General features: G+C 44.8%; 1 protein-coding gene across 8 annotated transcripts in view; it reads right to left on the bottom strand.

Annotated features, from left to right (window-relative positions):
- Nucleotides 1-3,078: 3,078 nt before the first annotated feature.
- TMCC1 (transmembrane and coiled-coil domain family 1) overlaps nt 3,079-14,869 on the bottom strand; it is a 73,484-nt gene continuing 61,693 nt past the window's right edge. For all 8 annotated transcript variants that reach the window (XM_064723868.1, XM_064723869.1, XM_064723870.1 and 5 more), the window contains 2 exons: nt 9,548-9,683; nt 3,079-7,236 (listed from right to left, as the gene is read on the bottom strand). In XM_064723868.1, the coding sequence (XP_064579938.1) occupies nt 6,922-7,236; nt 9,548-9,683 (451 nt within the window). In that variant the 3' untranslated portion in view covers nt 3,079-6,921. The remainder of the gene's footprint in view (nt 7,237-9,547; nt 9,684-14,869) is intronic.

Raw genomic sequence — 14,869 nt, 5'->3', positions numbered from 1 at the left:
GCGCGCGCACGTGCAGTGCCAGGCATCGCCGCCAGGCGGCCTCAGAGCCGAGGGGGTCGCGAGTCCCCTCAGGGCGCGGCGGGACCCGCGCGGGCCACTCGGGCCGGAGCCTTCGAAGCCCTCAGGGCCCCTCCGTTAACTCCGAGATCCAAAGGGTTCCCATCAGCCGGTCCAGATCCCGTCCCTGTAACTTCGCGGCAGCAGTGCCCCAGGCACCCCCTGGCCCAGCTCTGGGCACTCGGGGTAGCGAAGGCTTGGCCCCGCCTGGGCTAGTCTGGCCGCGCCCAGCAACAACCGGCCTTCGCCAGCTGGGAAAGCATTGGACGGGACAGATGGAATGCCAGCTGATACCTACCTGCCAGTCTGTTTCCAGAGGTGGAGGGAAATGCTGATGTGCCCAATGGAGCTGGAGAGCTGATCTGAAAAAAGTGAACTGTCTTTCAATGAAACATTTTTGGACGAATATAACCCAAGTTCTTGAGCAGTGTGGGACAGGACTATTTTACCCATGCCAAGGGTCACAACTGCTTCAAGACGTGTGAGACAACAATCAGGAGGGTGGAGAGATGTTGCTTCCTTGAAGATGTTTTCTGCTGAGGAGTGCTCCATCAGTGAAATGTCACCTGCTTCCTCATTCAGTCCCTGTTCTCTTCTCGGGATCCTTTGCCCAGGCGAGCAGGATGGGATATTTGTAAAATATCTCGTTTAGTTCTCAGGGTGTGTCTGAGAAAAATATGAGCCATGCTGTCACAGCTCCTTCCCAGAGCAAACCAAGCAGCTGCCTCCCCCTCAGTGTGCTCACTGTGTCAGCACCATCCCCTTCAGGGAATGCTCAGCAGAGCTGCGGAGGAACGGGGCTGGCTTGGCCCAGAGCTCCTGTTCACCCTCAGGGAATGAATGGGGAGGCACCTCGGTGATGTGCAGATGTGTCAGTAGTGCCAGAAGCAGGTGGAATTGAGGAGCTGACTGACCAGATAGCGCAATGTGCTGTCACACTCTTCTCTATCCTGGCCAGACAGGCTCTCAGGCATCCTCCTCCCTGGAGGTCACAATCAGGATTAGGTGTTCTTCAAACAATGATTTGGAGCCAGAGGTGTCCTCAGGCTGTTGCAACAGAGGTCTGATAGGTGACCCCAATCTGAAAACACTGTTTTATGTGTAGTGGAGGAACTTTTGAATGCCTTCAGACCTCTTGGCTCTAAGTCAAGAAGACTATCAGCTGAAAGCAGGCAGGACTACAGGAACAGCTGCACTGAGGAAGAGGGCTGAACACACACTGCATATCTCCCCATCCGGCTCTGGCCCTTCTCAGGCAATATTACTTTTTTTTTTCCCCTTTGGCCAGGGTTGGCACAAGGCTGGTACAAAGGCCAAGAAGACATTCAAGGTGACTCTTATTCCTAATTTCAGAGGGGATCTGGCTAGAGTACAAGCCACTCAGCAGAGCTGGTTTGCCCTGGGATATTCTATTTCATGCTAACTCAGGCAGCAAAGAACCCTCTTCCTATTTCTAACTCCAGTCAGTGAGGGAGGCTCCTCTGAGGCTGATGAACTACTGACCAACACTTAAACACCAGTTGATTTGGTGTTTAAGAAACAACTTAAAGACTGGTATTTTGTGGTAGGGAGCTGGCTGTTTGCAAAAATTTCCACTATTAGCACATCAAAGTGATGTTATTTGGCCGGGGAGAATGACTGCTCCAGTGAGAAACATGAGCCAATTCCTCACCTCCACTGCTGCAACCCAGCTTGGCTGTACCCTTGCCATATCCCTGTTTGTTCCCCAGGACCTGGGTGGAGCTATCAAACCACTTCCCACAGACTAACCAAAAAGCTGAGTAACACCACCTAATCCCCTGCATTATCAGATTAAATCTGTTGACATGGGAGTAGAAGGCCAGTGCTTTCACCTTTGGTCATCATGGTCCCCTGCTGCTCCTGAGCCACAGCCAGCACCTCTCAGGTGACCGTCCCAAAAGAATGCAGAACCATTTACCCTCACAACCATGTCCCATCCTAAGTCAGACAGCTCTAGCAAAAGCAGCACCATGCACTTGCTTCATCCATAAACTGCTGGAATTTGCATTCTGGTTGTGAGGAGATTACAGAGGGAAAAATCCTGCAAACAGCTGCTTTTGCTTTTTGATCTCTTGCTGGTTTTACAGTACTTGCATCTCTGTGAAAACAGAGAAAAGGACTCCATACCTTTATCCGTAAAATATTGTTTCCATTCCCTTCTTGGTTCTTTGTTCCTGATACCACATGATCAAAACCCAAGAGGAACAAGTATCTTCTCCACCAGTGAGGAATCTGCTCACTTTCAGTTTGTACAAATAATAAAGGATTCAGAAATTCTTCTATGAAACACAGTAGCCAAAATACCTCTTGTTTACAGCAGGGGCTCAACCAACATTGTGCAGTCTCTTGCCTCTGCTCAGGGAGAGGGAGCTTTCTGCTAAGGAGTGCTGTCCTGGCAGCTGCAGCCTTTCTCATCCACACTGAGCCAGGCCTGGAACTGCTCCATCACAAGCTCCCTGAGACACACGGGTGATGCTACAAGTGCACCTGCCTCTAAATACGCATGTCACACAGAGTGGGCCCTGAAATCCCTTAAGGACAAAGTCCACAGAGGCAAGGGCTGTTCTCATCTGGGACAGGGCAGGCTACTGACCAGTGGTGGAAAAACACAGGACCAACTGCTGGTCCTTCCAAGACAGACTCTTGGTGGGTAAGTCTGACTGAACTGACCTGCAAACTGAGTCACAGTGTGGCTGCAGGGACCCTGCCAGAGGCTGTCCCACGCACAAGGGGGCTGGAAAGGATCAATGAGGACGAATGCTATGCTGCTGCTCCTTTCCTACACCTGCAAGACCAGACACTGACACCAGCTTATTTTTGTTGTGTCCTAGTGGTGTGTGGCTGGCTGAGTGTAGGATAAAGTCTGACAATCAGAGCTATGGAGAACTTGCCGACATTTTGAGCTCTCAGGGCTCAGCAGTTTTGACACACCCCTCTTCTTCTCCATGACAGCACCTCCCTTCCCCTGCCCTCGCCCCTCCAGAAAGATCCAAACTAGACCGGTGTTAATAGCTGAGGTCTTTATTTAAAGTTTTTTATATACAGTAAAATTGCCACAGATAAATCTGCAACAATCAGACAAGACAAATGTAAATCTCTCTCAACAATTAGCAGCTTAAGATCTATAAACTACAGTGTTACGTTCACAAGTGTCATTTCTGTACTTTTCAACCCGTGCAAGTGAGTTTTTCTGGTTTTTTTTTACACTTTTAAAACACACTTACAGCTAAGTCAATTGCCTACGACTATACCACCTGGCATACACAACACAGACACACAGGGTAACTCTTTAGCCACTTCCAGAATTCATTTAAAAACTGGCAAAACTACTCAGTCTTGAACCCTTTGTAGCTTGGCTTCTTTTGTTATAATGCCTTTTCTTTTTTTAATTTTAAAAATGCATATTTTCAAAGCTGACAGACAGTGCTTTCCTGCAACACGCACGTAAGTCAGCAGTTCATCTGATCCCACCTAAGCACACATGGGATTGGAATAAACCAACAGAGTAACTGCTGGGAGCATGCTGAATACCCTTGAAATAAACTAATGAGGCTGAGAGAAAAAAGAACTTTCTAAAAGTTTTAAAAATATTTTTTTTTGCATCAAGATTTTCTTTCTTCTTTATATTGAAGGAAATAGGGGAAACAGATGAACTTCACTTGAACCCTCAAATGTTAATGAGGAGGTGCTGCTCCTGGAACTTACACAGTCCATTATATTTTTCCCTTTTTATGTGCCAAGGCAGTATGTGCTAAACACATCTAAGCAATTTCTGAATCACTTCAACTCCGAATATGAAATGTTTTGGGAAACATTCTGCCACTCAGAGATGGTCACTAAAAAGTTTTTATCTACAAAGGAGGCTATTAAAGGTACTCACGCACGCACGCACTCACATCCACAGCAGAAACTGTTCTCTACGCGTCACCCAGAAACACTCCATCAGGAAAGCAAACACAACCATGTACAAGGAAAGGGAGCTTTAAAGCTAGAATCACATTTCCAACAACATCATCATTAAGCTATCAGAAATCATCACAGACTTTCAAATTGAAGAGGGAGGAAAACCCCAAAATGTTCTGCTAGTGCAAAAGGCAAAACACATGGCAGTTGTGTTAGGATATGAGAAGTGGATGCAGCATCATACATGACGTTACTGCAGACAACTTTCTGGAATGGAAGAAACTGTTGAGAGAGAAAGAGACAGACACTTTGTCCAGACCCATATGTATATGGCCTTCACCAAAGAGTTCTGAGATGTCAGTTTCTATTAAGCCTGCACTTCTGGCAAGCTAGCAAATGATACTTACTGAATATGACAGAGTTGAGAAAATAAATGAAATTAGGACATAAAGAAGAGGGACAACACTTCCTTAAATACTACAGACACTAAATGTCCAGAGCCACTGGTTTTTAACTCCTTCCTGATTTGACCACATGAAAACGTATCTTAAGCAATTGTAGTGTGAACAAGACTGAGAAAAAGAGGTACAAAGGCCAGTTTTCAGGAAAAAAAAGGCAACGAAGTATTTCAGTTATGTGCCAAATCAGTTCTTACTGTGATTCACACATTTGTTTCTGAAAAAACCTGGAAAATGGCAAGATGATAGTTAGCCAAGAAATGTGAGTCACTAGAGAAGAGCCTCACCGGAGCCAGGAGCAAGGGAGGGAATGGCCACACACCTCTGCTCTGGCTGTGGCACTGCAGAAAGCACAAGCAGTTTTGGCTTGAGTCAGCTGTAAATGTCAGTCTTTGTTTTAATTAGGACAGGAGCAGATTAGTGCACATGGTGACAGAGAGGTGTACTGGGATCCCTGGGGGAAGGGCACCTGAGTTTCCTGTGACTGCAGAAAAAACTCTTGGAGGAAGAAAGATGGACAGTGGAGGCCTTGCCTTTGCTGGAAATCAGAAAACACTCAAGGTATTAACTTTGTTTGAGGGAATTTCTCAGAACCCAGAATCTGTACCATAGCACAATGCCTATGCATGTGTGTATATGTATGTTGTACATGTCTCATACATGCCCACGTATGATTTCAACTGGTTTAGGTCACTTGGGCAACATTTGATTCCTAGAGGGAAGTTGATCCTGGAATGAAGGAAAACAGTAAGACCTAACTAAACACCATAAATGGTTTTGACAGAATCCTGGAGGGTTTTTTTTTAGATTTCATGAAGACAAAAGATGAATCTTGGCACTGTTATGGTGAAAAGGACAGCAGTTAAAAATCAGCACAGAATGAACACAGATTCCTTGGACTTGAGGGCTGCCTACCTGTACCAACAGGTCACCAGTAATGGCACATTGTGAAGACTTGGGGCTGCATTTGAAGCTGGCATTTCCTTTTGAGATTTGCACACACAGGTGTCTGCACCAAGTGCTGTCCCTTGTGGCTGAAAAAGAGGATGGCACACTACAGATACAGACACACAAATAATCTTACCAGAGCCTGACAGGACGAAAACTTTGGTTTCACTTTTCAGGTTTTTTTTTTTTTTTAATTAGAACTATTTTTGAGATAACCATTCTGTTAAGTGAACTGTTGAGTCAGTACTTCTTTCCTCAAAAGAACTTGTCTTTTCCCTAGGAAGAGATGAACAGAAATTCCTTGCTCTTATCCTGAGGCCAGGAATGAGAGATGACACGCAAACAAAAAATACAAACATAGCATCCTTCACATGTGGAAAAAGGAAAAAAGCCCTGCATGACAAAAAGGTATGGAGAAAACAGATGTTTTCCATGATGCTGCATCTTCAAGCTCAGGAGGACAGACAAATGGCATATGGACAGTGCTGCATTTGACAGCCTGACACTAGAAACTACTCTCTGCCCTTCTCAGAACTGCTTCAGGACAAGACGGCTCACAATTATTCACGCATTTCTTCATTTAAAAACATCACTTCTTTATTTGAAAGAAAAAAAGTAATGACCCTCCCAACCCCTTCAAAAAAAAACCCCAATAATAATAATAATAATTATAATTATAATAAAAAATCCTATTAGAAACAATAAGGAAGCACTGAGAGTTTGAGTATTACACTCTTCAAGTATGCTGTTCGGATTTTTTTTTAAATCTGTGAATATACATATATTAAAAAAAAACCTTAAAAGTGCGACCAAGGGCTTCTGCTTAAAGAGTATATGTATTTCAAGGACTACTTCAAAATACTGTAGCACGACTGTGCAGTTACTGTATATGGCATGAGGCTTCCACTCCATATACTCAGCCAAGTTAGCCAGCCTTACAGAAAGTTACTGAAGTCAGGTTAACACAAACGGCGAACCCAGATGCTGAGCTGGGAGAGGGATCCACACGTTGTTGTTTTTCTCTTGTTAAGGAAAGAAACCACTCAATGCATACACTCGGACATGGAATGTGAGCAGACTTCACAGTAAAAGTTTAGTGTTACAGGTTTGCTGTGGTACCATCATTCAAGGCTGTGCACTAGATTGAGCTTTGCTCGTCTTAAGCTAACCACGTTCTCTTCTTCCTGACAGGTTTAGTACAGTAGTTCAAGCCACAATTTAAACTGCCCATTGGTATGCTCCAAATTTCTGTATTTTATTCATTTCTTTTGTACACTTTAAAGAATCTTAAGATTTGCATCCAAAGAGAACCATGCTACATAAAAATTATCCAGGATTCTCGCCAAAAGAGTTCTTGAGTAAAATCTAAAAAATACTATTGCAATGCATCTTGCAGAGAAAAAACGTTATTCTAAATGTAAACAAATTCACTCGGACACTTTAAAACTTCAGCAGAGTAGTCGCTGACTAATCTTTGCCACACTTGCTCACCAAGAGCACCAGGAGCGAGCGGCGCAGCCCATTCCTGCCACCATCATCTGGGGGGAGACAAGAATCGTTCCAAGTAGCCGGTGATGGCATCCCAGTGCTTCCACAAAAAGGCAATGAAAACCACTATAAATAAAGTGCTGAACGTCCTATTGCGAGTCTTCATCAGGGGCACAACGCAGTTGGCCACAGTGGAGACAAAGACGAGGAGGACAGCCATGACAGCCAGCAAGATGTTGATGAACTTCCCCAGCAGGTTCCTGGCTGTGGCATTCTCCAGCCCCTCCAGCTGCACCACTTGCTGCTGCTGCTGCTGCAGCTCCATCTTGGAGATGCGCGTCTGGCACGCTTCCAGTGCCTCCTGTGGGCAAGAGCACGTACTGGGTTACTCAAGCTCACATCTGTTACCGCACCAACCAGGCCAAGCCAGGAGCGTCCCCTCACCTCACCCTGCTCATGCACTGAGCTCCTGCCCTGCAGTGGGAGCAGGGGAAGCAGTGCCATTTCCCATATCCGAGGTGAGAAGCCCCTTGCTGACTGGGCACTGCAGCCTGCAATACCCCAGGTGCCTCATCCACACCCAGAAAGCTTGACTTGGAGATGCTAGGCCGGGAAAACCCACAGCTTCTGCCAGAAGGGGGCTACCCAGCCATCTGGTCACTTCAGCTTTTCCAGCAAGAGGCCACTCAGAGGACAGAAGTGCTGTGCCTAGCCAGAAATCTTCATCTTCTTCTGGGATGTGCATTCCCAGAACCTCAACTTCCACCACCTTCCTTGGAGTCACTTGTGTTTATCTGACCCCTTTGCAGAAACTAGGCAACCTTGCAGAAGCTACATCAACAAAAATAATTACCAAAGGCTCAGCTGTGTTCTGCTTGCTTAATGAGCTGTGAGCTCAGAGAAAGGTCTGAGGGGCACTAGGGCTGGGACTGCACAGCTGCCATTGCAGGAAGGATATCTTCTCCAGACTGCAGCAAGCTGTGGCACTGGCATAGCTCCAGCTGACTGTGAGGGCTGGGGAAAGACATCTAGAAGGGTAAGAAGCATGAGATTTGTGGAACTGCCTACAGGAAGAGGCAAAATGAAAGGAGGTGCAAGGAGAAGACTACCCTGCACAAATCCACCTCTTTAAAGCCCCACTGACTCAAGCGGGATTTGTCAGACCTTTTCACCGGGCTGAACCCCAACTGGACCAACCCAACCTGCACTAAAATACCGGTGACATGCAATGCAGGGGGCTAGGAAGTAGGAGAGAGGTTTTCAGGCAATTAACACCAAGAGAGACTTCTGCTCTTGAAAATACCAAGTTACAAAATTTCTACCAATCTTCCCCCAAGAGTCACCTGAATTTCCAGACACATAGGCCATCTGCAGCAGTCCTTCCTAGACTGATCACCAAAAAAGGAACCAGGACTGTTCCTCTGCAACAGTAGCCCATGTTCTTAAATAGTTTTTTATACAACAAAACACCTCCCTCTTCCCCAGCAGTGCTGAAAAATAGGCTGTCCCAACTTTTAAGATTACACTAAAAGTACTGAATCGTACGATGAAGATTAAAAAAAACTGTTGAGAAATCCCACTTCAATTCAATCTTCCTGCCATCTGAATTTAGAGAGGAGAACAAAACCCGACTGTTGTAACACTCCTCCAAGGGACAGCCTCCTGTTTACACTGCCAGGGGCCATTGTACCACTGTCCACAGACACGGATTAAATTTAACTTAAAGGTCATTGTCACCTGTTACATTTCTCACTGCATCATGTTTGTGGGGGTCAATGAAACATGGAATGCCTCTCCTTGGTTAAGACCGCTGAAAGCACAGGGCAGAATTGCTCAGCTGTCCCAAACAGCAGTGACCAGGAAGAACGTTTGACAATCAGTTACAGCTGGTGTATGAACAGCATAGCCTGCTTGGTCTTCAGAGGAAATTACCTGGCTGAAGTACCTCGGCAAGAAAAAGGGAGAACTCTTAACCTACAACTCTCTGCTCACACTACAAATATTTCCCATGAGCAATCAGAACTGAGATATCTGTTAAAACTACCACAGCAAGTACTTATAATAGTCAAGAGACTTGTTTCTGAACAGGCCTTTTTCTGTAAGGGTCAGCAGCTGCTTTGCTTTGTTAGAAGGGCCTCCAACTTCAAGATCTCGTTTCACAACCTTTTCTACATATTAAAAGAAGCTTTTCTTTTAGAAACACCTCCTTATTTCTTCAAAGCCAACAGAAAGAACTGTTTCCTGACTCAATGCAGTGCACACACATAGCCATTTTTCCTTAGAGCTATGTGACCATTGCTGTAAAATCAGTGACACAACCACACCCCAGGGCCGTGTACTGGGAACATGACTGCAAAAAAGTGTTTGGGTCACGGCCCATTGAGTGTCTAATACAGAAACCTGCAGAAAAAGTGGGCTCTGGCTCCTGCTGTGCTCCAGCTGAGCAGCAGGTTCCCTTTGTGTGGGACACAGCCCTGCTTTACAGAGGATGTTACCTGGAGAGATACCCAGAGGTCAGAAATGGAAAAAGGATCTTTTGGAATGCAGTAGTTTAGCAATAAAGCTACAAGGATTAAAATCGAATATTGAAGTGCAGGCATACTTCAAAAGTGAATGAGTTCCTGAAAGAGCAGGCAAAGGGCAGGACCTGGGTTGTTGCTTCTATCACCCACCTGGATGTCCCGGGCTCGCTCGTAAGACTGATAGGCAATCTTTTCCTCCATGCTGGCCAGCTCCTGTTTTAAATTGAGAATCTCGTTCTGGTGGAGCTCAGTCAGGTCATTTAACTGCTCTTCAAGTCTTTCACATCTAGAAATGACAACACATGGTACAATGGCTTTAATGAGAAGAGGATGGCAAAATGACACCAGTGACAAACAAGCAATGAACACCATGGCTTGTGTCCTGAAACCAGCATGGCTGCCTCAGTCAGCACACAGCACATTCTAGCACTAATGCCCTCTTGCTGGGAATTCCTTCTTTCTACCAGGTAAACTCTGTGATATTGTTCCTAACCTGGAGAAAACACACAATTGCATGGTAACTGTTAAGTGATGCAAGAAATCGAGGACAGAATAAGAATAGAATGAGGTATTCACCAAACTTCTGTGTAAACCAAACAGTTCCCTTCTATAATACCATAAACTCCTAAGCATTTTTATCTACACTTGGAACTGTAATGGGCATAAAAATTACACGGAAATGACATGCGACTGATGCCTCAGAGAACATGGTGTTACTGTCTGATCTCTGCATGAGGTCACATGGATCTTTGATTTGCTTTTCCTTTATCTCCCACGAATGATGCAACTTAACAAGCAAATACCATCACATTATTTGTAAGAAGGACACATGAATCACTAACCCGCAGGCTTATTTTTCAGTTTGCTGCTGGTGAATGAACCAGGAGCAGTCCCGAGGAAGACGGTTGCTTAAACAAATTGAGTTATAACAACTCAGAGAGATAAAGTTTTGCTTCTCCCTGAGAGAGTTATAAATTAACTGAAATGGTAGCTCTGATGGTAACAAAGGTATGGACACAGACGTGGTGGCCATTGGGCCTTTTCCGCTGTCTACTCATTGTAGCAGATGGAAAAAGTCCATGAATGAAGTTTACCACACAGTCCTTATCATCTGAATCTTGATACTAATAACCAAGACATTTCTAAGGATATAACCACAGAGATAATTCCTTGTTTAAATTTTGGTTTTCTTTTGACTCCACTGAATTTAATTCCTACAAAAAACTCCCACAAGATGAGTAAGAAATATTTATCTAGAATGAAGAATTTAATTGCAAGTTCTGAAACTAAGACACAAATCCTGCTTCTCGTTTTTTTCAAGACTTTTTTTTGTGTTTTAGAATCTGTAGTCAAAAGCCAGCCTTTGAAAACAGTCTTAGTGTTTTGTTTTTAATAGACAAGTATGAAAACAATTTTTGTTTATGTTCCTAATGCAATATTACTTTAAACTAAGGAGTCAGACACAGCATTTCTGACAGCATGACAACTTGCAGCAGTAAAATGCATGTGGTCAACCTGCAGTGAAACCAAGACAACTGCCAGCTGACATGGCTGAGCCCAGAAAGGTGCCAGAAGAGCTCTGCAACTGTGCCGGGATACACCAGAACTGGTTTCCCAGGACTGACAAGGGAATGGCCATATGAAGACTGGCTAACAAAGAAGGAGCCCAGATAATTAATATTGCCCTTTGTTCCCACACGACTTAAAACTGACAACAAAACTGGCCAACAACCAAAAAATCACAACTAAACCCACTCCAAGCCCAAAAGGCAGCATCAATTACTTGAAACATATTCAGTTTGTTACTATATTACAAAATTCAGCAGTGTGTTTATTACACAAAAAGAAACTTAAGCATTTCTGAAAATAGCATGATTGTATTTTTTAACCTCCTCTCACATAACACCTTTCATAAAGCAGCTGGTGCCAAGCAGCTTAAATCCTGTTCTCTAACAGGAAACAATTGTATTTTAATAACTTCAAAACTACCTCAATCTACAGGAAACATAAGGAAACCCTGCTAATCTGTATAGTTAAGAGTTTAAACAGAACATGATTAGCAGAAGGGTTGGCTCCAGTCTTCCTGCCCTGAAGACTGCAGAACAACCAGCTCATTCCCAATCCACACTTCACTCCCTGCTCAACACCAGAACTGCTGCAGTTTGCATCCAAGAATCACCTGCATTTCCAGAACTCACAGTGTCAGGCAACTGCTAGAACTGGGTTATTTAAAAAAAAAAAAACATCCCTGCCCCCACTAACCTACCCTGACGTATTTTTTAAATGACATATCCTCCATTCAGCTTCTTTTCACTTCTTGTCCCAATATCTACAATTTAGAAAATAATTTTCTTCAGCGGCTTTCTACTGGTGTTCAAATTTACAAAGCACTTACGGGGCCCAGAACCAGGGTTTCCCTATTGAAAGCTGATTTGCATTTAAGTGGGAGTATTACACAAGTAAAAGGGATAGGCTACCTGTCAAGAGGGTTAAGATGAAATACATGCCTCTAATTCATCAGTGCCAGGCTCTACTGAACAAACTAAACTTGTCTGTGAATATAGCAGTGCCCTGAATAATCAAATCCCACTTCACATCATGTATGGAAAATGCCTCAAGAACTATTTTGTTACTATTTAAAATGTGAAATTTATCCTCAAAAGAATAAGGTCCAGCCCAGAAACATCTCTGTGCAGCAGACCAATGCTGCCTGTCACAAGTATCACAGAGATCATCAGACCTGTTCCTACGGACACAGTAAAAAGCTGGGGTGCTTGGCTCAAGTGTGGGATATGGGAACACTTCATTTCAAATAGCCGTGTTGTATTTCCACATGTTTTCTGAGGCTCACTGCGTGGGAATTGCGAAAGTGGTCTGAAAAAGGCTCGGAAACACAATTATGACCATCTCATTTTTTAAAAAAAGCTTTAAGGCATTTTAAAGTAATAGTTGCAAAAGGCACAGCTAGCACAGCATATGGAAGGGAGGGATGTGATAAAAAAAGGCATTTGATCTGCACTCAGTGCTATGGTGAGTAAAGAAACTCTGATCAAAGTAATGCTACAAAGACGTCTGCATTAGACTGTGAATGAAGTTTAGTACCTGTCTTCAGATGTCTCTCAAGATGGATCCTTTCCTTTTTATAGCTATGCCATACAAACCTTCATGTAATCTTTATTTTTCACTAAATACATCTTTATGCTACTGACCACAGTGCTTCCAATAGTGGAGTGAACAGGTAAAACCAGAAGTTATTTCCAGTATGCTCCAAGTCTTTGATCTTGCAGGACAGATGAAGGACAGAGCTTGCTCCCAACAGGGAGCACAAGCTGCTCATGACACCCACACATATCCCTGTACTTGCGGCTCCGAGCCTCCCTGGAAGGAGGACAGACAGCTTTGCAGGGATGTTTTGGTGCTGTCCTGGCTGGGTGAGCACCAACATGCTGCCTCCACTGCCTGGCCACACTCCAGAACAGCCCTGCCAACCCTCCCAGACCTCAGAGGTTTAGCTCCTCTGCTCTATTTTAAAACACATCATGAGGACAGACTGAATTGCTGCAATTAGACTACATTAGAACCCAGACAAATGGAAGCACCAGTGACTAGCCTTTAGGCTGAATGTTTTCTTCTGACAGGAGCATGGGAGACCTAAATGCCCTTTCCAAGGCTGTCAGGCTTGGGAAGAAACCCAAAACCTTAGACTGGCCACACTCCAAATATGTGAGCTTATGGTTTTGCCATGTGCAAACAGGTTCCTGAAGGGACAAGCAAGATGAAAATACTCAGCAGGAACTTTATTTCAGTCTTGATAGCACAGAAAGTCCCTGCTCGTACCAGTAAACAACTGCCACCTTCCACTAACGAGATTAGCAACAAGCCATTCAGGCGCCTGCTCCGGGTGCAGAAGAAAACAATGATGGCCAAGCAGCGTCAGAGCCTTCCTTCCCTTCCTCAGTGGCTCAGCCCCGGCAGAGCAGAGCAGAGCAGCGCTCAAGGGCCAGCACGTGCTGGCCAGCACAGCCCACCCTGGCCTGGCCACGGGGCTGCCAGGCCTGCACCAGGGCGGGAGAACTGGAGCAACTGGACAGGTGAGTCCCTGCCTCCGAGACGGGTTAGCACACCGGCAGCCACATGGATGGCAGACAAGATTTGGAAGCAAGGGGAGGGGAGGGGAGGAGGAGATGAAGGAGGTCATGGAAAACCTGTGAGGCAAGCCATGGATGATAAACAGAAACTGCACAAACAAAAACGGGAAAAAAGATCAGAATCTACAAAACAGTAGACAATTTAAGAAAGAGGAAATGGATTAAGACCAGGTGAGAAAATGTCATGGCATGTTCATTCCAGCTTCCAGGTACAATGCAAGCACTCAGTGTCACCTGACAAGAAAAAGACTTCTCCAAAAACTTTTTTTTAAACTCCAAGTCAACTCTGTGTTTGTTTTTGAAAGCTTCCCATAAATAGAGCAGAGTTAGGAGATATTTACAACTTTAAAGGCCCATTAGGATTAATCTGAATCCTCAGCCTGCCAGCATTAAATCACAACTTCTTTTCCCTTCTTTTAGCTTTTTTCTGAAGAGAGCTGAGGAGCAAGATGGGTTCCAGTTGGAGGAACAGGCACCACCTCTCCCTGCCAAGGCAGGAGCACCCTCTGCCCTTGGACACATTACATCACCGTCCACTTCTAAGGTGATGTTGGCTGTTATCATTGTGATAGTTCAAAATACAGAAGCTATAAAAACAAGAATCTACATTTGTAGAGTCCTGTAGTCATCTAACTGTGATTAACCCATGAGCTCTTGCTCATCATGCAGTTACCCACACAGACAAGGGTGGTTTGACTGGTCCTTTTTAAAGGTCACACCTTTAATTAATTTGCATCAACATTCCAAATGACAGGTCTAAATTACTGTCTTAAGCTTTTAGAAGCCAAATGCAGATTGTCCCTGCTTTTCACTCCAGGCTGCCCTGGTTAGTGCTTGGGGTCTGGGCTGACCTCAGGGGAGTGCTCTGCAAAGGTTAATGGCACATAACACAACAGATATGACTTCATGGTGAGCTAGTATGGCACCTATGTGAACCTTGCTCAGAGGTGCTGGGCAGTAAGCAGCCCGCTTAGCTGACAGCACACATCAGTCCCCAAGGTCTGCTATTGTACTTTCAGGCCACTCCTTCAGCTATGCTGTGCTTGCATTAGCGTTCCACCATGAATGGCTGCTGCTGTATGTGTGAAAACAACAACCTACACAGCAACAGACAACGGCACCTCTCTCCTCTCTGAGGAGCAGAAGATCCAGCTCTGCATCGCTTTGGGATGACTTGATGACACTGCGGCACAAGGAACCAAAGCTGCTGTGCTGGTTGCCGGTTTCAGTCAAACTGCTGATTATTACAAAGCAGGATTAGAAAGTAGTGTTGGTCTGGCTTTGTTTGCCCAAGCTCTGCAAAGCACACTGAGAGCCTGCTGTC

The sequence above is a fragment of the Zonotrichia leucophrys genome, chromosome 12 (genome assembly GCF_028769735.1).
Source record: "Zonotrichia leucophrys gambelii isolate GWCS_2022_RI chromosome 12, RI_Zleu_2.0, whole genome shotgun sequence".
Lineage (NCBI taxonomy): Eukaryota > Metazoa > Chordata > Aves > Passeriformes > Passerellidae > Zonotrichia > Zonotrichia leucophrys.
Note: the sequence above shows the minus strand (reverse complement) of the source record. Positions and strands in the feature narration are given on the sequence as shown.